Here is a 26,294-nt window from a genome sequence, read left to right as displayed (position 1 = left end):
AAACTCTTCAAATATCACCTTTATTAGGACAGTGAAAGTGACTTTGGTTGAAGAAAAAAGGCTGAAAAATGGGACACACGACTAACAAAAGATAATTTATGCAACCTGACTGTGGATCTGTGGGATTGTAAAGTCCCTGCCTCCCAAACTGCAGCCAAAACTGAGTTTTTGTTGACTGTTTTCCAAAGAGCACACACGGACAGTGAACTGGCTGCAACAATAGCTTAACCACATTAGTTCTGATTTCACAGCTCCGTGTTTTCTCAGGTCTCCTGCGAAGGCTGCAAGCAGCAGGGGACAGTTTGATGTATCAAATGTTAGGCGAGCGGGCCAAGCTAGCAGCTGGGCTTCAGTGCGTCATGTGGATGGATCCAGAACTTTCTGCTCATTTCACTTTGCAGGGATTTTCCATCTGAAAAGGCCGTCCACTTAACACCATTTGTTTCAAACGCTGACATCAAGCTACCAAACAATGTCTATCCACTAATCAACCTTATTTACAAACAACAGATTGGATTCACAGACAAATATTCAGGTGACCTTTGACCTACATATTTCATGAAAAGCCTGTACGACAAAAGAAAACACATTTGGTCATTTCCAGTTGTGGATATACTTCCACTAATCTGCTAACAGCGGAGCTAATTTATCAAAGTTAACACTTTTGCTAACTTTGATAAAGTTTATCACACTTATACTGATAAGTCCAAAGGTGCTAATTTACTTGGATGTTTTTTAAACTTTCAGTTGAATAAAGTTCAACATCTGTGATGAAGTTTTAAGAATTCTCCAAGTAGCTAGCATTAGCTTCCACAAAATACCATGTTAATGTAGCGCTTTAGCTTTAGCATTAGCATTAGCATTAGCGGAACTACACTGCAAAAACACAAAATCTTACCAGGTGATTTTGGTTTTGAGTGCAAATTACTTAATACATTTCAAATAAGACAAAAAGTCACTTTTTAGCAAGATAGAGAGGTTTGTTTAAAGAAAATAATTCCTTATTATTGATGAAAAAGTATTTGTTGCATTGGTAGATAAATTAATTTGTAACATGGGAAAAATGTCTTGTTATGAACTAGAACATTTTCATCAATAATAAGGAATTATTTACTTAAGCAAACCTCTAGATCTCACTGAAAAGTTACTTGTAAGTTAGTTTTGTCTGATTTTAAGTGTACTAAGATATTTGCACTATAAACTAGACCAAGAATAGTTGGTAAGAATTTGTCTTTTCAATATTTCTGAGCAATATTTTTGAGTAAAGGTAATATTTATGAATAGCTCTTCAGGGTTAGCGTGACTAGCTTTTTATTTTTTAGAAACTGGCTTGAGGTTCTTTGGACCTTTACTGTAAAACCTCAACAACAAAAATTGGTGGACTCCAACAAAAACAGCTCACTGTGTGTAGCCCACAAAGTATCCAAATATATATTTTACTAATCCACATCAGTGGCTTCATGAGACTAAGCTTATTAAACATATCTCATCTTAAGATTTCTGATAAACTGATTCTGAAATGTTTTGTTTTTCATTTTAGAGTCCTTCCTTCTGCATTTTTAAATAAACACCCGGGCTGAAGGGCATGGCATCTTTCAAAAGTACAAAACAAGAAGCAATTGTTCTCCTGGTTTATGGTTTATGTGTTTTCATGTGTGGTTCATTTAGCTGAAGAAATAAGAGATCTGGATTTATCTCCACCTGTTTTCCTCCTACTGGTATGCTGCCCAGTACCACACACGCACACACACACACACACGCACGCACGCACGCACGCACGCACGCACGCACGCACGCACGCACGCACGCACGCACAAACAAACCTTGAACTAGGAGGGCTTTAATCATGCCCTGGTTTGTTATGGTGCAAATCAACTTCAGCTAATTTACATATTCTTACCTCAACACTCAAACCACCAAGTTTTACAAAGAGAAAAGCTCCTGGCGTTTTCCGTCTGGTTCCTGCTAATGTCAAACAGCACACGCATGTACACACACACACACACACACACACACACACACACACACACACACACACACACACACACACACACACACACACACACACACACACACACATATCGTGTTACAGCGGCTAACTGGTCAGTGTCCTGGTCAGGACATTAAAGGAGACAGAAACTTTTAAATCTGCATTCCTTTGCGCTGCCTTCGTTCATCTCTTTATCTTTTTGAGAGAGTGTGTCTCACCCTTTCTATATTTATGATGTGACACATGCTTCCTTTTTAGGGTCAAAACACCCCCATAAAATCAGGTCAAAGGTTAACGTTTAGTGACAAAGATTTAAATTCTTCACAAAGTGCAGGTCAGGGGGGATCCCATGTCACATTTCACCTTCAATCACCGAGCCTCGAGTTCTACACAACGGCTAACGCTTTAATATTTCCAGGTCAAATTTAGGAGTCTTTAAAACCTTTCAGTGTATAAAATTTAAGACCAAAAGAACTATAAACATGTTGGATGACTGGGGGATCCAGCTGGTTCATATGAGCTGGCAGCAGAAGTGAGCAAACATCGTCTTTGCTAGCTAGCATGGTCACATTAGCAGTTAGTTACTGACCGTTTTCAGTCACACAATTTGTGAAGAAGAAGATAAAAACCACATTTAAGATTGAATAGTCCTGCCACAGCAAAACTTAAGACCTGTGATTAGCATATTTAAGGCCAACTTACATTTTATTAAGACATTTTAAGGCCTTACATTTAGATGCATAGATTTAAGACTTTTTAAGGATGGGCCCTGATATCCGTCTGTGATGTGAAGCGAGAACAAAATTATAAAACTAACCGACCTGACAAGTGGATGTTTTTATTCAGGACATTAAATGAGTGAAGCAATACTAGTATTATCCTAATTTTAAATATTTCATGGTCACGACAGCCATTAAAATATCAAGTTTGATGTAATTTAAAAAAAATTATAACATTAGATTTAAGAATTAGAAAAATAAAAGCTGCATGCCAACTGCTGCTGCGGCCGTTACTTAACAAGTCGTTGCTAGGTAACCACAGCGTGAACGAGTTGCTAGGTAACCACAGAATGAGCGAGTTGCTAGGTAACCAAAGCGTGAGTGAGTTAGTTGATTCCACCAGCCTAACTTAGATGCATTATATTAATTATTGAATATCCTATCAGATATATTATCTATTGATTGCTGCATTTAAGCTGCATGTTGGAACTCCAGGAATAAGTTGTTGTCGTTTTCAAGGTAAATTCTGCAGACAAAATGTATTTTGAGGGATTTAATACATTTGAATGACTTCTGCCCGTCCACCACTAGTTGCTGCTCACTGCCTGTCAGCTGGCTGGTAACACTATTTTAAAATTTCAATCGGGAAGCTACAATGTAATATACGGTAAGCAGTTCAACACAAGGCGGCTACCTGAGTGGCTAGCCCTGCCTTGAAAACTACGACTAAATCTAATGTGTCAAAATAACAATTAGTAAATGTCATAGATAACATTATAATTGCAATAGTTTATTTTAAAAGAAGAAAAAATGGCTTCTTTTCTGGTTCAAATAAAAAAACATGGGATCTTATTGGTTAAACATTGAATATCTTTGTCAATTCTTAGCTTCTTTACTCTGTTATTGCAACTCTACATTAAAAATATAGTCTACACTTACACTTAGAGCTTTTTTATGACATCTACATCAACCCTACGTGTACTTTAATAGAAGTTAAGAGAAATAAAGGGACGTCTTTGTCCATGAAGTTAGTATCCCTTGTTCAAAGTATCGTGACACACCTTTATAAGGAGGTGATTTGAACGAGGCCTGCAGGGAAAACTTGGGCCAGACCGCAGATGGGCAATCAGAATGAATTATTGCTTAAAACCTTTAGAAATTACCCAACAACAGCAATGAATATTCCTTGTTGTTTAGTGCTGCAACTCTGGAACACCCAGTGAGACGGTAAAACCAAGGAACACCATGTTTCAAACAGTTTAAATGTAATTTTCCTCAGAGTTCATTGTGCTTTGAGCAAATATGGAGAATCTCTAGTTACAAAACATGTCAAGCTATATTTTAAAACACACACACAAGGCTAACTATTATTGCTACACACAATCCAGACTCTGGTTTCTTTTCTGATGATTGAAACACAAAAGGTTTTTGCCGCTGTATAATTTCTTTAAGCTTGTACACAAATGCACAGACCACCTAAACAAGAACAAATACCACTGCAGCTGTGATTGGCCAGTTTGGACCGCCGAGTCTCAAAACTGAGGAGAAGTTGAAAGGTTTTGCATTTCTGTTTAGTACGAACCTCGAAATGGGTGGTCTGCATAGCATGGATGTTTGGAAAATGTAAAGGAATGCTTTGAAAGCAAAAGCAACGAGATTAGAGAGCAGAAGGTGAAACATTTTCTCTTCCCTTCTCCTCCGTTTGATGTTCACTCCACACGGACGCGTTAGAGGAAATAAATCAGGTACAGATATGGTGCTGACTTGACTCTCACCAGAACATTTGGTTGGAGTCATGTCAGAGCCCTTCAGTTGTCCAACTCAAACACTCAAAGCTCCCACTAAATCCAGAACAAGCAGACAAAATCCAGAACAAGCAGCTGTTTAATAGTCTTGTTTTTGGAGAACCTGGAAGGTGTTAAAACCTGGGGAGAAGATGTGTTTCCTGTGTCAGAATAAAATAAAACTAGCCTGGACTCAGTAGCTGCCTTTCCACTAACCGTAAAATTCCACAAATTGAAATTACGAAAATAAATTTGCTTTATGGAAACACATCGATTTTGAAAAAAACCCTCAAAAAAACGTTTTTGCGGTAGGATGAGGAGGTTTTTTAGCCGAAACACTTTTCACATCAAACGAGTCACTTGATCAACAGCTGGATGTTACTACTGGCGAAAACAACAAAGACGACGACAGGAAGTAGTAAGAGGATGAAGTTTTTGTTTTAATTCAGACAATGTGCAGCTGGATCCACCAGAACTCTCACAGCATCACACAGTTCATAAAGTTGAGTTGAATACGTAGCTGTTCTGTAAAATGGCCGACTACAGTTTCCCCAAAACGTCGCATATGTAGCCGTTAGCAACTCAAGTTGAGCTCCAGTACATTTGGTCGGCTGGTTTTACTGCTGTTATGTGCTGTACAATGGCTGCTGGAAAAGACAAGAGTTTTGTCGTTGACTAACCACTTGCTGCATTCTTCCTGGTTGTGCAGGAGGCTTCACTAATGCTTTTCAAAGACGCATGTTTGTATAATTGTGCATCTGTTTGCAGCCATTTTCGTGTGTGAATGTAAGCGTTGAATTGGGAGGCGTGGCCAGAAGCAGCTTACTTGGATTTAAAGTGACAGAGCCCTAAAACACCTCTGTCACCTTGATGCTAAAATAGACTTTGATGTCTATTTTAGCATCCAGGTGCGAAAAATAGACTAAATTCTTGTTATCTAAAAATGATTTTGTGCAAAAAATGTAATGAACATGTTTTGTATAACCCATATCCTTTCATAGAAGCATAATAGGTCATATTTAAGGTATATTTAGTGCTTAAACTATTGAAACCGGCAGCTATAAGACATTTTAGAAAGGAGGTCTCAAGTATTTTTGAATGATAGCTATTTGGGGCGCCTGTTGTCGACAAAACTAAAAGTTATCCATTTCAAAAATGTCAAGAACAGAGTTCAGACAACAATCCAGTGGAGAAAAAAGAAAATCTGAGAGAATATATGTTGCTGAGCTGATGACAGATGAAGAGCAGGAGAAATGCAGCAACACAAAACCAGGCAACAAATGGGAAGATGGATGAGGGGTACGAGGTTGCCGTAGTAACACAGAAAAAAACTGAAGTTTACTGAAGCAAAACATAAGATAAAACTTAATTTCCCCTGGATAGTGATAACTTCCTAGGAAACCAAAACCAAACCAAAAAGAGTACTCAACTCATATTTTATTACAGCTTAGTATTTAAATAAGAGAATAATCCAGGGGTACTTGAGAGAAAAGCATTGATTTATATGCAGCTTAAAATGGTGACACTATTCTGCATTTTGTGGCCTGAGCTCAACCACAGCCTGGGAGCCAGCCTAAAGTTCAGAGCTCCTCCTGTCAACTCGAATACAGTTTTTAAGTGTGACGCCTCATTCATTCACACGAGTTACAAAACTGCATATTATCACATGAGGGCAAATATTTTAGCACTGAAACAGGAGGAAAAACCCAGCAAAACTTCACAAAGACAGGTTTGAAGTTAACTTACTGTCACTGTAATTTCATATTGAACTGTATCTGTGTCTTTAAGACGGCTAAAACGACAGACGGAATAATCTGGACTGGACAACAAATCAATAATAATATATATAGATAGACATGTGATCAATATCAATAGAAAATACAGCTGATAGGATATTAAATAAATCTCTCACAGCAAAACTTTAACTCAGGGTGCGTTTACACTGCAGCCTGAAGTGACCCAATTCCGATTTTTTTTGACGTAATGCGACCTGTATCCGATCTTTTCATGGCAGTGTGAACAGCACAGGTCAGATTCTTTTTAGAATGTGACCCATATCCGATACGTATCCGATTCAAATGCGACCATAACGTTCAGGTCGCATTAATCCGAACTGAACGTCACTGATTCTCAACAAATCTCACTATTCTGTGTCCTGATACACGCAAGAGGGAAGAAAAACAACCATGACGGACTATAATGTTAATAATAATAATAATGTTAATAAGCTGCTCCGGCCGGATAACAACTTCAAATACATAAGCTAAGCTCCACCGTTAGCCTCCATGTTTACATCCACAAACACTGAGCTCTTCTTCTTCTTTTTATGGCGGTTGGCAGAACACTGAGAACGCTGACGCTATGGCGCCCTCTACTGTGTGAACGTGTGAACCCTGACAAAAAAATCGGAATTGAGTCACTTCAGGCTGCAGTGTGAACGAACCCTCACTCGCTCTTTGGTTGCCTAGCAACAACATGTAACAAAAATAGCTTCCAGTTCCCGCCCAAAACTTCGGTTGCCTAGCAACAACCTGTTGAGTAACTGACGCTGCAGCAGTTTAAAGTTTCTCCACTGTGCTTCATAACTGATTAAAAATTAAAAAAACTGAATAAAACAGGAAAGTTTTATACCATTAGTTTGGTAATATTGCAAAAAACAAAAAACAAAATACTAATCAATAATCACTGATATCGACTGATATGAAATGCTTTTGGAGTTATGTGTTTTTCAGACCTGGGTATAAATCACAAGGCTCCATAATTGACCAAGCAGATGAAAACGATCCCACCGGTGAGAAAATACCAACCGAAGGCTCAACAAAGCAGCTGTTCCCTAAAGCTAAATATAGACTCCATCTATACAGACTCGCTGCGTCGCATCTGATCAAAATCCTCTTCTAAAAAAAAGATTTTATTTTTGCATCCGCCCCGTTTAAGCCAAACAGAAACTGCCCAACATCCTGCGTGACTTTGAGGGAACGCCAGCAGCAGGAAGGAGGAAGCAGGGAAACAAAGAAGAAAGAGGCTTTTTGTGACCTGAGGATCTGAAAGCCTTTGCTGCGGGGAATGAGAATGAAATTACAGGATCTTAAAATTTGAGAGAGAACCACCTGCTTTGTCTGAGCTGGGATCAAAAGGCAGCCGGCGTTTTATTTTAAATGGATCTCCAGCAGAAGGTTTAGTTCCCATGCTGCGTTATATGCGAGAGATCAAGGCTCAGAACAAATAATTCAATAATGAAATATAATAACCAGGCTGTAATAATCATCAATCGGACAGACGGAAAAAAAAAACCTCAGACAGAAAGTCTGTTGTTATTTCCTGTTAAAGATGTCTCTAACTTTTTACTTTAAAATGTGGTTAATTTTCAATCTGGGCGTTATTTTTTTGTGCACATCAGTAGCAAAAAGAAAAGAAGAGAAGCACATTACGTGTTTATGTCTTTGTTTTTTAAATCCTGTGTCTGAAACCACAAAAAAGCAGAGTATGCTGCAGTAAACTGCCGTCGTTAATCCTGAGAACGAGCAAACATCCCTAATTTTGCTTCACTTTATGACACTATTGGGTTTTCTTAAGGAAACACTACATATATTCACAATATTATATATCTTTTGTTGTGTCTTAATCGCTTTCAGATGTAAATTATATTGTTAAAAACCCAGATTTTTCCATCCTGGGAAAAACCGTAAAATTAAATCACACCGTGTCTTTTGTCGCAATGCAAGAAGTTATTTTCATTTCAATACATTTTTGTAGTTATTTAACATTCACTAAGTCTAGTTTTGATAAATCTAAGGCGTTATTGAGTTAAATAGTCTTATTTAGATGACAAAAATTGCAACATTTGTTAAATTTTTTAGCTGCTGTGAATGAAATGAACCAAACCCTTTGAGCAAGCAGTTCACCTCCTGGCCTGTTGGGGGCGCTGCAGCAACATGAAAAACTCTGCAAAAGACACTAAATGCAACATTTTTCTTCATGTTAACAAAAATAGAGTGACGTCAGATTTTAGCAGTTGTAGAACCACGAGTGATTTCTCTGCTAGCGACAGACTCATGATGCGTTCACACCAAACGCGATTTGAGAGTCAGGAGTGTCTGGTTTATATTCAAAGTCTTTGTGGATGGCATGTGGTGGCGTGTTTTGCGTGACTGAAGCATTTTGAACGTTTGACACGTCCAATGCATCCGACGCAGCAGTTGAAACATCTGAACCTTTGCCGGTCAACGCGGAGCGTCGACCAATCAGAGACACGCCGCTGTGTGACGTAGTGGCGGCTGCAGGCAGCGATGCCAGTTAGCGGGTCATCAAACTGGGCTCAAAGGAGACGAAAACAGCGCTGAGTGCGACCCTCGTCAGCGCCTATAGCCAGCTTGTGAAACTCACAAAACCTCTGAATTATCTGGTAAATTCAAACACGCGCCCAATAGCCACTTTCTATTGATTTCAGTAAATAAAACATAAACGCTCTCAATATTTCATCCGCCATTGTTCAAAGTAACAGGGAGAGAAGGAAAACGGCAGCAGAGGCTTCAACGCGCATCGTGCCGTCATCAGCTGTCACAATTGTTTGTTCAATAGAAACTGAACATAAATGCTTACCAAAGACATCTAAGCCTCTGTTATGATTGCAGAATATTTCACTACATGATATTTTGGTGCCACTTTCTCAATTTCATCGGCCATAGTAAAAACAGACTGGAAACAGAAAACAACGGTTCCTCTTAGCGCTCACCTATTGCGATTTTGACGCGTCTAGAGTAAAATGTCAAGCATCTGACTTCAAAAGTGTCCGACGATTCAAATCATCTTACGCGTTTTTGACGCGCGAAACGTGTTCAGTGTGAACATAGCATTAGAGTTTGTTTTGGCTGTATTTACCCAGAATGCCCTGCAAAACAAACTAGAGTTACATTAAAGCAAACCAACCCAGGGTTTGGATGCCCCCTACGACGAAAGATAAAAACAATGAAAAGAAGCAACTTCTTTAGAAAACAAGCCAGCATGAGGCAAGTGGGTGGGAGCGTTTTATGGGGGAACATGCTCCTAATTCTGAAAAACCGCAGGTCGCTTTCATGCTGCCATCATCCAAACACATGTGTGATGAGCATCACTTCTGGCATTATTCTCTGGATGTTTACCACCCATCCCTACTATTAGGCTAAATGTGAGGAGGAGTCAACAAGCCATTAGGCGTCTACGTTTGTTGTGTTTCGCAGAAATAGCGACAGAATCTCCCACAAACCACATGTTTGGCTTGAGGTCGTGAACCCACATCTATACGTCTACGCCTGCAGCCTCTTAACACAAAACCGCTGCTAAGCGTTAGCGTGAGGTCATGGTTGCTCACATATGACCCAGATCTGCAGCTGCACACACCCCACCATGTCCACACAACATTTCTGCAGAAACGCATCGTCCAAGCTGAACTCCTGAAGAACAACAACATCCCGTTTCTCTTTCTGGAACCTGGGTGGATTACTTCAAAACTCTTTCCGGTTTGGTTCCTGCGTGTTTTTTAAGGAGGATGAAGCTTTTTGTGGAGCGGCCAGCTGCAGCTGAACTGCAGGAATGTGTGGATGAGGTGACAGCAGAGCGAAGCGCCGCCGTTTGCTCGACTCAGTAGATCCACGTGCAAAAACACAAAGAATAATAAGCGTTTTGGTGTTTCTAGTGCAAATATCGCAGTGCGCTTGAAATAGGACAAAAAAGTAACTTTACTGCTCGCTATAGTAGATTGTTTTAAGTTAGTAATTCCTTAATATTCACGAGAAAAGTTCTAGTTCCCACTGACGATACATTTTTCCCGTAACATCAGTAAAACAACCTGCCAGTGTAACTAGAACTTTTTCATTAATATTACAGAATTGGTGACGTTTTCGGCTAAAAAAGTTATTTCAATCAACCTGTGAACATTTTTTATATGGACCATGTGGCTCACCACCCAGGGCAGCATTACTTCAGTGGGCAGAAACTGGAAAAAAACAAACATTTGTACCTAAAATTGGTGGCAAGAAATACATAAAAAAATTTTTGCATTTTGGTTGAATTTTTAGCAGAAACAAAAATGCATGATGGAGAATTAATTTACCATTTTGCATTAAAGATGTCAGTTTATACAGAATAACCATTAAAACCTGGTAAAATATCAGCATTTAGACCAGAATTGTTCTGTAATTTCATTAAAAATTATTCTTCTCAGTCTGGATTCTGGTGCAGAAATTTTTGAACACTTAAAATAAGACTTTTCAGCAAGACGTAACATCTTAAGAAACTAATTCTTTAATATCAGTAAAAATGAAATGACTAGCTCCAGTGGCAGATTATTTCACTTATTAAACATTTTCCATGCTAACAGTGAAATGATCTGCAAGGGAACTGGAACTTTTTCATCAGGAAGGAATTTGTGGCTTAAAACAAACAAATATTTCTTGCTGAAAAGTTACTTTTAAATTCCTTTTGTCTTATTCCAAGTGAGATATTTCTAATAGAACTGGACCAAAAATAGATTGTGTTTTTACAGTGCATCTGTTTTTTAATGTTTTCTGAAAACTAGAATTTGTTTTCAATCTCTACCTGGTTAAATTAAAAATAAAACAAATCTATTTTCTCTTTACTTTCAGTTTAGATGGAATCAAATCTGTTGACTTTTTTGCTACCAAATCTGATTTTAGTTACATTAATAAAACTTGTTGTGTTTTCAAGTAAAGAATGACCTAAATTATGTTTTCATTGCTGTAAATTGACTTATAACTGAATTATTGGCTTAAAATAAGATCAGATTTGGCTGAAAAGTTACTTTTAAGTTAATTTTGTCTTATTTCAAGAGTACTGAGACATTTTGATTGGAAACTAAACCGGAAAAACGAAACCGGTAATTTTCCAACATAACTGAGATAAATGGATCACTAAATGTTTTTCTTGTTAAGAACATCAATGATTCTCCCTCATATTAGATTTTTATGTGAAATAAAGTGGATTTCATTTGCACAAATTCAAGTAATTTAAAAGTAAAATAAAATAATTCATCTCCATCACAGTTTAAAGTTGTATTTATAAATATTAAATGATTTATTTCCAACACAAGGAAGCTAGTTACAAGGCATAAAAACTACCAATATTAATAATTAGGTTCCTTCCAAATGCTCCAGGAGAAACGGAGCATCAGATATCGATCCCCGCGTCAGGAAGGAAACAAGTTTCAAACATTTGCTCTACATTTCAAACCTGCGTCTCCACAGCGTCGCTCTGCAGCTCAAGACGCCGTATGCAGTTAAATTCCTCACGTTACTAAAGCGTGTTCATCCAAACATGCTGGAAACCACAAACAATTCCCCTCTGGGGAGCCAGAGCTCGTAATTTTTACTTTGCATGACTTCATTGAGCTGCTGGACCACAAATTAACCAGATCAAACTCCTGCTGTGTGTTTGTGTGTGAGCACCGGAGTCTGCTGCTGCTTAATTAGGCTACTAGTAAAGCAGAGAGAAAGACACAGAGAGGATTTTTATCTGGATGCCTGCTATTGTGTGCCGACGTCCCCGGAGCTTTAAATCCGCCTCCCTCTCCCCCGGATGGAGATTAATAAACTCCACGCAGTCGTTTGTGGAAAGCTGCATCGCTGGAACCTGCTGCTTTTATTTGATTATTAGCAGTCGAGACGTTTTTCATCTCACGTCTGATCAAAGTTCTGCGTGTTTACAAAATAAAACACTTTCTGATGAGCTTTAAAAAGAAAGATTTGATTTACATGTTTTTCAAATCGACACGCTGCAAAGGCAAAATGTTACCAAGGATTTTTGGTCTAGTTTCTGGTATAAATATCTCGGTACACTTGAAATAAGACAAAACTAAAAACTACATTTTCAGCAAAAATAGAACAATTTCTTCCACTGGGAGATTATTTAACTTATAATAATGTCTTGGAAATAATCTGCCAGTGGAGTTAGTCATTTTATTTTTATTGATATTAAGGAATTATTTTCTTTAAAATAAGATTTTACATCTTGCTGAAAAGTTTTATTTAAAGTACCAAGATATTTGCACCAGAATCCAGACTGAGAAGAATAACTTTTAATGAAATTACAGAACAATCTGGTCTAAATGCTGGTATTTTACTTGGTTTTAATAATTATCCAGTTTTAACTGACAGCTTGGATGCAAAATGGTAAATTAATTCTCCATCATGCATTTTTCTTTCTGCTAGAAATTTAACCAAAATACAAAACAATTTTTTAAAATATATTTCTAGCCACCATTTTTAGGTACAAACATTTTTCCAGGTTCTGCCCTCTGAAGTAATGACGCCCTGGGTGGTGAGCCACATGGTCCATATAAGAAATAGCCACAAGTTGAGACACTTTTACAATACAAATTTAAAAGAAACCATCATTTGACCCTAAACTTTTAAAGTTCCATCCATCCATTTTCTTTCACCCTTGTCCCTCTGTGGGGTCAGGAGGGTTGCTGGTGCCTCTCCAGCTAATGTACCGGGCGAGAGGCGGGGTCACCTGGGCAGGTCGCCAGTCTGTCGCAGGTCAACACAGAGACACACAGGACACACAACCATGCACACACACACTCACACCTAGGGGCAATTTAGACAGACCAATTAATCTGACAGTCATGTTTTTGGACTGCGGGAGGAAACCGGAGTACCAGGAGAAAACCCACCATGCACAGGGAGGGTTAGGGTTAGGGTAACCATGCAGAAAGACAGGGGTCGGGAATCGAACCCAGAACCTTCTTGCTGCAAGGCAACAGCTCTACCAACTGCGCCACTGTGCAAAAGTTTTCAAACAAAATCACTGTGGAAAGAGAAACTGAGCCATTTTTTGCGCCGACTGCCTGATGTTGCGTTCACACCAAACGTGTTTACAGCGTCTGGTTTACATTCAAAGTCTATGTGGAGGAGCGTTTCACACGTCTAGTTCGGCGTGTTTGGAACCATTTGGAGCATTTGATGCGTCTGACAAATAGGCCGACAACGGAAAATAACAGCTAGAGCGATTTTGATGCATCCGACTCGCCTCCACATTTGGTGCGTTCACACCAAACACGCTATGTGCATCAAAAATGCGTCAGGTTTGCTTCAAGTGCACTTTGAATGCAGACGCTTGATGGTGCGTTCACACCAAACACGTTTCGCGCATCTGGTTTACATTCAAAGTCTATGTGGAAGTCAAAGTCAAACGTTTCCACTCGCATCATTCTAGAGGCGTGAAACGCGCTGCGACGCGCCGCAACATTCAAAGTCTTCCCAGAGACTTCGAATGTAAACCAGCCTGATGCGCGAAACGTGTTCATTGTGAACGCATCACCAAGCGTCTGATGCGTGTTTGACCTGTGAAACATGTTTGTTGTGAACGCGCCATGAGCTGTGGCACAAATAAAAATAGTAAAATTTAAAAAAATGCATCTAACAAAACATGAAATGTGGTGAAAAAAGAACTAGAAGCAAGAAACCCTCACAGTTTCAGGCGCTTTATTATCATAAACCCACATTTTATTCAGAAACATTCTTATGGTTTTCAAGGGAAAAATCAAGCAGAACTTTAAAGCGGTCCACATCTTTCATGTGGATGTAAAGAGTCTCTGTTCAAAAATCCGGCCTTGATATTTACGCTTTGACCCAAACTGAGGTTTGATCCAAACAAGCTGCAGAATTTCTTAATGAAATTTATCTGAATTGCTGCTTTTAAGAGTCAAAAATATTTTAAACAGGACAGAAAACATACTTCATTCTGCAGGTTATGGATATTAAACTTCGGTTCCTATTATTGCAAAGTGTCAAACTTTCTGTCTGAGTGTAAAAAAAAAAAAGAAAAATTGAAGAAAAGGCCCAATTAGTGTTGACATGTTAATGGCCGGAGCCTGACTTTCTGAGTGAAGCTGTCTGCTGACTTTGGGACCCTCTTGTCCTCCTCGCTGTCTATTCTCTTTTTTTTCTGTGTGTGTGAGTGTGCGCTCTTACTGGGACGAACTCCCACCAGGAATGCTGGACCGAATCCAAACTCTTTTCTTCAGAAAGAATCGCGTCCAGAGCACAGAGACTCATTAGAAAAGGCTTTATGTTCTCAGAGTCACTTTAGGGGCCCCGGGGCCGAGTGTACGTGTGGCAGACATCTCTGTAAAGCATATGCATGTGTGTGTGTGTGTGTGTGTGTGTGTGTGTGTGTGTGTGTGTGTGTGTGTGTGTATGTGTGTGTGAACATTATTACTGCGTACTGAAGACAGTAACCTGACAACCAGAGCACCCAAAACTTGTACTTAAATAATAGTAGTAGTACTTCAGCATATTTTTACTCAAGTAAAAGTAAAAAGTAGCCGTCCAAGAAAGTACTCAAGAGTAAAAAGGTATTTGGTTAAAACTAACGAGTAACTATTCAAACTATCAATGATTTAATATTTAAAAATATGAAGTTAAGTGGAAATTTTGATGTTTTGAAGAAGAAATGACAATAATTCTTATAAGTAGCAAAAAAATAACTAAATCAGGTAAAATAATATTTTTCTAAATCAGTTTCTTTCAATAAAAAAAAGACGTATAAAACTTCAACAAAAACTGCAGCTGTGTTTCTGTTTCTGGTGAATTTTTAAAAAAAATTTTGTTTTTCATTCAGTGGGTAGAAAATCCAGACATTTTACTCCAGTAAAAGTAAAATAAATTCTCCAAAGAGTAAATTTTTCAAAACTTTACTCAGGTAAATGTAATTGAGTAAATGTAACTAGTTACCACCCGGCTCTGCTCAGGTATCTGTTGTAATAGAGGAACTGTAACTAAATAAAAATCTGGTCAAACTGAACTAAAACACAACTTTGTAAATCAGGCTCTGAGCCTCATTACCTTCAGCACATTTAATCTTTTTCAGTTGAATATAATTTTAACTGAGTACATTTAACTAGTTACAACCCAAATCTGTTGACAGCAATAACACAAATCAGAAATGCGTACCAGTTTTAGGTATTTAAACTTTTATCTGTGACGGTTTTTCGTCTCTGGGTTAAACATATGTTTGAAATATGAACGTTGTTCCCTTGTCAGACATGAGAACATGAGAAAAACCTCTTATTGTTTCCACTCCGACGCTCTATAAGACGTTTGAAGTCTGGCTTTATGTTGTTAGGAGTGGCACTTTGTGGTGTCACATTTACCCTAAGAAAGATTTTCCACGGGCAAACCTATCATCACACATGTGTTATACATTCAAGTCCGTTTTTCTCCCTCTTCTTGTCTCATGTAGACATTTCTTAAAAAACCCTTGAAGGAGCTACAGTAATCTAAAGCTTGTGGCTGTTATAAAAAACCCCCCAAAAGTCTGACATTGTTTTCCCAGCAGCCTCTGATGTCACTTTCCTCCACATGTCAGCTGGACATGATGCGTTTCTGCTGGAGGAAAAGTAAACACCGCAGCAAAAATATCACCCATCCATCCATTTTTTGACACCCTTGTCCCTCAGTGGGGTCAGGAGGGTTGCTGGTGCTCATCTCCAGCTAACGTTCTGGGCGAGAGGCGGGGTCACCTGGACAGGTCGCCAGTCTGTCGCAGGGCAAAAATACCATTCAGGGTTAAAAAAGAAAATACAGGTAGAGTCTGAATCTGAAGTTGATACAAGTTTGAACATTTAAATGAGAAAAATCTGTTTCAAAATGAACAGAAGAAACAAGGTGAAGCTCAGCTGGGGTTTTTATAATTTATGTTATAAAATGTGTTCTGTTATATAATCAATACATGAATCTAAAATCTATCAGAAATGCTATATACTGCCTAAAGTATTCACTTTTCAACCTATAAACACTTATAAACTTCTAAAATGATGTTGGACTCTTCACGCCTCATCAGTCTGGTAGATTTGGTTCAATTTGGGACCAAAATCTCAAGATTTGTTACATTTTCAGCCGCTGCAGTTCAGAACCAGTTCCCCTCCTCACCTGTGGCGGCGCTGCACCAAGAACTACCGAAGGAAACATGAAAACGTCTGAGGAAGACACTGAGAACAACTTCCTTCCTCACAAAATATAAACAAAAATGGAGAAGCGTCACATTTAGCACGTTTGATTTCTCTTGGTCAAAGACAGTGAGCCATTTCTCCCACGAGCGTTAAACTCACATGTTTGTTTTGGTTGTATTTACCCAGAATTCCCAGCGCTGTAGTTCACTTCCTGGTTCTGGAGTGACCTCTGGTCTGTTAAGCTTTCAAACCACAGTTTACTACAACCGGGCTGAGATCTAGTGCTGTTGGAGGGCTAAAGTTTGTTTGTTTATTTTTGGTTCACACATCCCCAAACAAGGCAGACTTTCTAAAAAAACGAGCTAGAGTTTGATTAAAGTGGACTAAACAAGGCTGGTGTGAATGCAGCCTTAGACAGCTTTAGTTGTTCTGGAAAGGCGTGAAGTTTGGGAAACCATATTTGTGAGGTCAGACGCTGATGTTGGACAAGAAGGCCTGGCTCACAGTGTCTGCTCTAATTTACCCCAAAGGTTTTCTGATTGTTTGAACTCAGGACTCCAAACTCTCTTATCTATCACGGTATAGACCTTCCTTTGTGCGCTGAGGTACCATCACGTTGGAACAGGAAGAGAACATCCTCAGCTGTGCAAACTGAAATTTACTGTCTGACTTTATCAATCACTTCCACTTTTTTGTAATTATTACATAAAATGTCATCCCTGCACCAACTGCACAGATAACTTTTAATGAATAAGTAAATGCTTTTGGAAATATAGCGCGTCTACTTTATGAATTCACAAGAAATTAATTTATTTCAACATATAAAACAAAGTTTGTAGCTAGTTTTCTAGTTGCCATATAATTTCAGGGTTCATAAAACCAAACGTCTATTGTTCATTTTTCCATAGCACTGAAATAAATCTAAGGTTGGCCAAAGGGAAATTAAGCTTCAGCATGAAGAGATGATGGCGGCCATTTGTGATAACAATAGCAACATCAATCAGTCAAAATCCACCAAAGCTTTCTGAGAAAACAGCGACTATTAACTACTTTCACTTGGCAACGCCATGACTCTCACCTATGGCACCACTGTTTTAAAACTTCACTGTTCAACGGAAGAATTATTAACTTGCCATCAGGTTTTCCAGCAATTAAATGTGAAAGGAAAAGGGTATCACAAAGCCAAACCTGTGAGCTGCACGTTTTCTGTGACTGGAAAACATGACGGAGAGCTGTAGATTCATGTTTCAGGATCCGCAGCAGCTTTTCCACTGCAGAGCACCACTTCATGGCTACAGGTGAAGAACCGAAGCGCTCCTCATAAAGGTCCTCCGCTGCTACGTCAAGATGCATTAATACCTCTGGATTTTGAGGGAACATTAAAGGGGATCTATTATGAAAAAAAAATCTAATTTTGCACGTTTTTATACCTCTAACTGCTTCTAAAAGCAATTCAAGAGTTAAAAAAAACACCCAGCTGTTTGTTGGTGTCTGAGAAATGAGCCGTTTCAAAAACATCCTGATTGTTGAGTCACAATGAACGGGCATTAAACCGTTGCCTAGCAACCCAAGTGGTCAGCTGGTTTTACTGCATATGCGCTGTACAATGGCTGCTGGTTTGAGCTTACTGTTGACTTAAGAAACCACTTACTGTGTTTTTGTTGGCTGTGCAGGAGAATCCACTAATGCTTTTCAAAGATGTATGGTTGCATAATTATGCATCTGTTTGCAGCCATGGTAAATGTTGAGTTGAGTAGATCATTTGGATTTAAAGAGTCCTGACCTCTTAAGGAAAGTATCTGCACTAATATGTTATTGTGATGCATTTCCATCAATTATTATCTAAATGTTGTAGCTAAAACCTCCATTAAACATGTTTAAACCTCAGTTTCTGCTGTTAACTGTGTGTGTTTAGTTTTTTACACATTATAAAACCTGACGTATTTGGAGCAGTGTTTTGCCAGAGATGTTCTTAAAAGCCCTTTAATTCTTTGCACATGGAGTAGATAAAAATACTGAATCCTGGTAATAAACTTCCAGGTCTCCTTTTAACCACACCCACTGTCTAATAAGGGAAATAAAATGTTTCTGATGAACACATTTGGATCTTAAGTGATGCCAATTTTAATTTAAGAGACTTTGTGCCATGAGAATAAACCACACCAATAGACTCGTGGCATTCGTACCTAAAAAGAAAACAGCGGTTAAAATGTTTTACACAGCTTAGCACGACCAAATAAGAGGGAAATCAAGAGCAGGAGTGAAGATTTGAACTTAAAAACATTCAATAAAGTTGGGCTTTAATCTGTTTAAATAGCACAAATTTAGTCTAGAAATTTAAAATGCTTGTGGATTCCTTTGCTAATTTTAAGACTTTTTACAGTGTGTAAATTATTTTTAGTCAAAATGCAAATGGCATTTTGACATTCAACAAAGTTGGAGGCAGAAAGGTTGGAAACGTTTAAGCTGAAAGCAGCTGAAATAGCAGTCAATCACATTTATGACGTTCAAAGCAAAGCAGCAGGTTTATGAAGCAGGAAAATGACTTTTTCTGTAAGTTGACTGCACATGGAAAAACTCTGACAGACACAACCGGCTTAATTATCAACAAGTCGTATCAAAACAGAGAGTAATCAGGTTGAAATCATTAGATAATTCAGGACGGCTAACCTGCCAAAGCTGCAGTTGTGGTAAAATATTTGTTGAATTTACTGAAGAAAACAATAACAACAGCGTCTTAAATGTCATTTCTGAGAGAGCCGACTGGTTTAAAACCTGATGTAGGTTTGAGGAAATGCATTGTGACATTTAAAGCTTTTCAAGGTTATAAAACGGTTTAACATAAATTCAGCAGCACCTCACCGGGATGAAGTTATTATTGTCATTCAAAGTAACAACATCTTGTCAAACATATCCATTACTTACTGCAAATAACTGAACAACTTTGGATTTGATCATCTATGTAGCATCCAGGAATCCATCAAACTTAACTTGAAGCAGACGAAGCACTAAAGTTGAAAGTCACACTTCTCTTTTGGCTTCCAGAGATGAAACTCTGCCTTTTTTTAAAATAATAAACTGTATTTTGAGGTTTGTGAGTCAGAAACAAAAACACATCCATAGTTTTCACCAAAAGGCCACAAATACAAACAGAAAAGTTTGTATTTGTTTCTGATGAACCTCAGAAACTAGCAGAAATAAACCTGCAGACTGAGAACGGACAATCTATCTTTATTTCTTCTTTATTTTCACGTTTATATCCAACACTAAGGTTTGGGATCAGATGTGCTGATGCAGAGGAAACTGCGTTGTTTACGTCATAAACGCAGCTGTCTCTCCGCAGCCTAAAATCAGCCTACAATCTCTTTTAAAAAATCTAATCGGTGAGCCTGAATGGGCTAAAAGGAGGCCAAGAAGGCAGCATAAGGGCTGGAAAGGAGGCAGGATGTGAAGGCATGGAGCCGAGTGCTTCACCTCTGAACACTGGGTGTGTTTCTGCATGCACTCGTGTGTGTGAATGCGTGTGTGTGTACAGCGAAGGGGGCCTCCCGCGCAGCTACTCTGGAGCCACTTAGGTTTTGGATGGCCGGTATTTAACTTAAGAAAAGCCTGGCTGGGCCGCTTTTCTAAAACAGGCTCAACGAGAAGCTTAAAGGGGCAGGAAGGTGTGTTTTCCAGGCACAGAGTGCCAATTTATAACGCAATCAAGTAAATAGGTCACCTTCAGTTGTTATAAAAACACTTTATGTATAATTTTACTTCCTGATTATACGCCTTGAGATTGGGCCTCTGGGCGACATGGACTTCTTTAGGACAACAGTCCAATTTTGATTTATATCACCAAACTGCTCAAGGTTTGGTGATATAAATTTAATAATTTAATCACATTTAAATGTGATTAAATGTGTATTTAATCACATTTTCAAATGTATTTACAGTCTCAGTGGACAAACAGTGGAGAAAATACGAAAACTAACAGTTTGGGAAATTATTGTGTCAACGATAAATCAAAATTCTTATAATGATAAGAAATAAATGGCCTCTGTGTCTTTAAGAAAGTCCTGCTCTTTCTGAAGCTCCGCCTTCAGGAAGTCATCACAACATGGCTCCTCCATTCACCCTTTAGCAACGATTTCACGGAGAAGTAGCTCAGGTAATGAGCTCAGCAGCTCCACCAGGTGTTTGCTGATTGCTGCTGGCTAGTCTGAAGGAGCAGAGAGGGGGAGGAGCTACGCCTCAAAGGCGGAGCTAGGTCCAAACAGGCAGAATGGTTGCCATAGAGATTACAGAATTTCTCAAACATGCATGAAAGAATCAAAGCGACACTCCAGGTTTGTTTTTGATGAGAAAATAACATAAAAACATGAAGCAAAGATCAAAAACGTAAATTTTACATAATACAGATTATTACTGAAGAAAGGATTAATGTTTGATTCTTCCACCATCATGCAGGCCTGAAGGCAACATGTTTTCCCCCCATCAGCCTGCCTCTGTGTTTCACTGTAGGGAGGCCCCAGTGGGTTCTGCAGAATCAGAACCGTTGAGTCTGATTCACCTCCAAAGTTGTTCTCATTTGGCGTCTCATTCCAAGTTTTTTTTCTTTCTTTCTTTTTTTAAATCAATCCAAAAGCGATGCAGTCTCAGCTCTGATGACATGGGAATTTATTACCGGCCTGAGTGATATGAAATAACAACAGCTAATACTAATTTCCATAACCCAGCATGTCCAAATTTCCACTGCAGAGTTTTGTTCGTTTTGAGCCAACAGCTGAGATGTGATGTTTGAAGGGAAAACGTCTTCCAACTCGAGCTTTTTGAAACTAAACGTTTGTTTGGATAGTAAGTGAATGACTAACCTGCTCTGTTACATGATGTGCAGCCCTGATGGAAAGTTTTCACACTCAGTGTTTTCACGAAATGTTGCTTTAACATGTCCTCATTTATTGTTTCTGTCATCAATCTGCAAACAAGTCTTCTAAAAACAAAGCAAAGAAAAACAATGTTTTTAAGAGCATTTTGGAAAAGTTTCAAAACTTGAAAACTAAAATGTTTCCATGTTTGGATCAAAGGTTTGGCATTCTTTAACTTCTGAGTTTCTCCCTTGATTGAAAAGTTCAAGAGCAATCAGACTGGACCGCACAGATGTTTCTGTTTCCTCAAAGATGCTCAACTTGATTCACGTCCAGATTGGAAATTCAAAGATTTTTCTCAGGATGAAGGTCCAGATTGTATATTTTTCTCGCTTTAAAAGTATTTTTGTGTAAATTTATGTTTTTGCAAGTTGAAGCAGCTCATTTCACATCCTTATTGGTGAAAGCTAACTAACTACCTTGCAGATCAGAAATAAAAGATTTCTAGGGCTGAAGGTCATGATTATTCTAGCAATCAATTATTCAATCGATTAATCGGCTTAAAAATAGTCAAATTCTGCAGATTTTTCCATTAACCACTACAGCTTTTATTACTCAATATTAGAAATACATTAAAAGATGCAGATAACCAAATTTAACTCATAAAATGCCACAACATACATATTCCTTTAGTTTACAGATGATCATTCGTAGCAATGGATGCATCTGCAACTAAAAACCTATAGAGAAAGTATTTTTTATCATCTTAGATGCAATAAATATGAATTTTTTGTAGAGTTTTGGCTTAATTACAGCCCTGTGTGTGTTGATCTTTTAGCAAATGGACTTTTCTCAGTCTATATTCTCCACTCAACAATTAATCAACTGCTAAACTAGACGCCGATTATTTCAATAATTGATTAATCGCGATTAATCAAATTAATGGCCATGCACAACAGTTCAAAAACCCGTAAAATTTGGTATTAAAGTCAGAAGATATTCAACACCACCTTTTATTTGTTTGCTACAGTTGAACTCTCAGCAGTAAATCTCTTGCAGATTAAAAAATAAAGCAGGTTTCAGAGAACATGATTTCAAAGGTGCAGTAGCGCCCAGTTCACACCAGCGGCTGACCTTACGCACGAAGCCCTTAGAGAGCCACACGAAGACATCCCGTTCCTTCAACACGCGCACGCCGTCCCATCCAAATATTTTAAATCTCTTTTATTTCTCTTGGAGGGAGTCGTGATAAACTAAACGCAGTCGTCAGCATCGGGTTTGTTTCACGGATTCATCTTTTCCAACAAGTTAATCCAGCAGCAAAGATATACTGACTGAGGTATCGGCCCAGCATTTTGTAAAGAATGCAGCCTTGTAAGGGATTCATGTGAAGCAGCACGTTTAAAAAATTACCCATCTGGGATCCAACTGAGTCAGATTTAAAACCAAGAAACTGAGCTGCTTAGGCTTGGCAGCAGATCCCAGCACTGTAAATATGCATGAACATGAACGCACCGTCCAGACAGGAAAAGATCCAGGGGTGTGATGCAGCACCTTGCAGAAGTGATCAAACCTCTCAGACTTGTTCACAGGGTTAATTTTCAAACTTATAAAACATGATTTTATGGGTTTGAATTAAACCCACCAGAACCAGGTTTTTGGGAATGCTTCTCCGATTTAATTTTCCGTATTTCCTTAAACTCGGTTAGACTGGATGGCAAGCAAAGGTGAACCACAACGTTTAAAGACAACCTGTTATGTAAAATTCACATTTTGCATGTTTTCATGCTTCTATTCGAGTTTCTACTGACTGCTTTAAAAAAACACCTAGCTGTTCTTTGGCAGTAAGTTAATGTATTTGGTGTCTGAGTCGTTTCAAAAAACCTTCAGAAGGTGACGTTACCTAGCAACCCCAGCCAGTCACCTAGCAACCCAATCAAAGCTCCAGCACATTTGATCAGCTGGTTTTACCGCTGTACTCAGCCTTTTTTTCTTTGGCAATACATTCATATTTTTTGGTGTCTGGAAAATGAGTCGTTTCAAAAACTTCCCCATTGTTGAGTCACAATCGACAGGCACTCCGCCGTTACCTAGCAACCCAAGCAGAGCTCCAGCACATTTGGTCAGCTGGTTTTACCGCACTATGAGCTCTACAACGGCTGCTGGAAAAGACAAGTGTTTTGTTGTTGACTTAGCATCCAGAAACCACTTACTGCATTTTTGTTCATTGCGTAGGAGGCTCTACTACTGCTTTTCAAAAATGTACGGTTGTATAATTGTGCATCTATTTGCAGCCATTTTAAGGTGTGAGTGTAAACTTTGAGTTGGGGGCGTGGCCAGCAGCAGATTATTTGAAGTTAAAGAAACAGGAGCTCAAAATAGGAATAACTTACAAAAGGACATGTTTTGTATAGACCAGTGATTCTCAACCCTGGTCCTCAGGCCCCCCTGCTCTGCATGTTTTAGTTGTGCCTCTATTCCATAACAGCTGATTCAAATGATTGCATGACCATCAAGTACTGTGGAAGCCTGTTAATCACCCAGAGATACAATTCAGGTGTGTGGCAGAAGGGAAATACCTAAAACATGCAGGACAAGGGGGCGGTGAGGACCAGGGTTGAGAAACACTGGTATAGACCAAAAACCAACACTAAGCTGTCCAAGGCAGCACAATAGATCACCTTTAAGTCTTCCCATGATTGTATTTAGGACTAAACTTTGACAGGGCCATTCTAGCATACTAGTATGTTGTGATCTAAACTACTCCACTGTAGCTCTGGCTGAATATTTTGAGAAAAAGTCCTGATAGAAGGTGAAGCTCCAACTCCGTCTCACGTCTTTTGCAGCCTTAACAAGGTTTTTCCTCCAGAATCTCCTGATATTTTTCTTCAATCATCTTACAGTCAATTCTAGCCATCTTCCCCACATCACAATGCTTACCCTACCTGCCAAGCAGAGTCCAAAGATGGTCAGCAGAACCAGGACGTACAAGGACACAATCGCATATTTGATGGCGGACAGGGAGTTCAGGAGACTGCAGTGCTGGTCCTGCTTCCTGCGGCGCTTTGCGCACACTAAAACAAAAACAAACGTTGAAAAATATTTTGCAGTTTCAGATTAAGAGGACATAGAAATCTACTGCAAGTTTGCTGCTAAAAATGACTAGTTTTAGAAATTTATTGTAACATTTTGACTATACTCAGAGATGGGCATAAAACCCAAAAATTGTACTCAAGTAAAGTTAGCACTACTTCAACATATCTTTACTTTTAGTAAAAGTAAAAAGTAGCCATCAAAACAAATTTCTCAAGTAAAAGTATTTGGTAAAAAGTCAAGTACTGAGTAACTGATCAAATCATAATGAGATGAACCAAAATATAAAGTAAAGTTTACATTTTAGTTATTCATAAGTAACAAAAATAAAATCAGGCAAAAAAAAAAAAATCAAATCATTTTCTTTCAATAAAAAAACTCATGAAACTTTAACAAAACTGCAGGTGTGAATTCAAGTCTGGTGAATTTTTGGTTAAAACATGTTTTGTTTTTCACTCAATAGGTACAAAATCCAGAAATGTCACTCAGGTTAGAGCAGCAATACTTCGTAATAAAGTTAGTCAAGTAAAAGTAAAAAGTGCAAAAGTTACTCTAGTAAATGTAACTAGTTACTACCCAGCTCTGACCACAAGGGGCCACATTTCCATCACAGGAAACGAAGCAGTATGAGGCGATCCACTCGCTGTTTTTTAACAAAACTTCAACCACGACCTTCAGCTTCTGGCAAAATCTCTGCATTACTTCACAATTATCTTTCAAATTCTGCTGCATGAACTGCACACACTCACTGAGGAGCCATTATTAAAACACATGTCAGCACTTAACCGTCCTGTCCGGGTCAGACGCAGGCTTGATAAAAGTGACACGGTGATTTAGATGAATGATGGAAAAGCCGTTTCTGTATCTGTGTGTTGGACAGCTGGGCGTTGATGGAAACGTTCGCCTCGGGTCAAGAAGATGAATCAGTTCTCAGACCTTCTTATGGAGTCACATTCTTCATCTCTAACTAGAACCGGACTCAGACTTTTCCTCTAAAGTGAAATCATGCACATGTTTATCTGACTGAGGAAACTCTTTATTGGAGCTTATAGTTGATGGAATAATTGGATCTTTGCACCAGATTTGCTTTATGAAGAAATTTGACTTGCTTTATTTGCAGAAAGATTAATGAGGCTTTGTAAGGGAATGTGGGCAAAACATTGTCGATATTCCACTAATGTCCAAAAACACACTTTTGCATTTGCAGTGTTTCCATGAAGTAAAAAACACAATTAAAAACGAGACCAAAAATACTTGGTGTGATTTTGTGTTTTTGCAGTGCAATGTGTTGTGAAAAGATCTCAGAACATCAAGTGGCATTGTAATTAAGATGGCCTCCACTGGGATTTCATACGGTCAAAGACTCCGTCTCCCTGCGAACACTCAGGATACTGAACTGTGTCCAAACTTTGAAACAAAAACAGCATGGTGTCATTTGGGCCGTGGCAATCCATCAATGGATGCAGGTGGACTGGTGTTGATGCACACACACATTAACTTTCCCCTCCGTGATGAAGAACACGCGCTGCCGCGGCGCAAGACAAACACAGCTGGCTGAGATGTGTGTTAGTCACATGGCTGGAATGTACAGCACAGAAACAAACATCACGCCGGACGGCTTCTGAGAGAAACGGATCGGAACCACTGGGAAAAAAGTAAAAAAGACATTTTAATCTCAGAATTCTGAGTAATCAAAATTGTTTAAATTAATTATACACCATTGGGGAAATCAGGTCTTAAATCTCAAATCTACCAATAACAATTAAGAAACAGATATGTCATTATTATCATATTCTAACAACATAATTTAGATAACTAAGAATGTTTTGGTATTTATTTGGATTTTGGCAGAGAATTAGATTTCTGAGTTTAAAGTCAGAATTATGAGAAAAGTCCAAATTCTGAGTT

General features: G+C 38.6%; 1 protein-coding gene across 2 annotated transcripts in view; it reads right to left on the bottom strand.

The window, feature by feature from the left end:
* Positions 1-26,294, bottom strand: part of scara5 (scavenger receptor class A, member 5 (putative)) — a 79,644-nt gene that overhangs the window by 40,983 nt on the left and 12,367 nt on the right. For both annotated transcript variants that reach the window (XM_008397281.3, XM_008397282.3), the window contains exon 3: positions 24,239-24,367. In XM_008397281.3, the coding sequence (XP_008395503.1) occupies positions 24,239-24,367 (129 nt within the window). The remainder of the gene's footprint in view (positions 1-24,238; positions 24,368-26,294) is intronic.

Source organism: Poecilia reticulata, chromosome 21 (assembly GCF_904066995.2).
Source record: "Poecilia reticulata chromosome 21, P_reticulata-male-v2, whole genome shotgun sequence".
Lineage (NCBI taxonomy): Eukaryota > Metazoa > Chordata > Actinopteri > Cyprinodontiformes > Poeciliidae > Poecilia > Poecilia reticulata.
The sequence above is the reverse complement of the archived record's forward strand: the minus strand, read 5'-3'. Positions and strand labels throughout refer to the sequence as shown.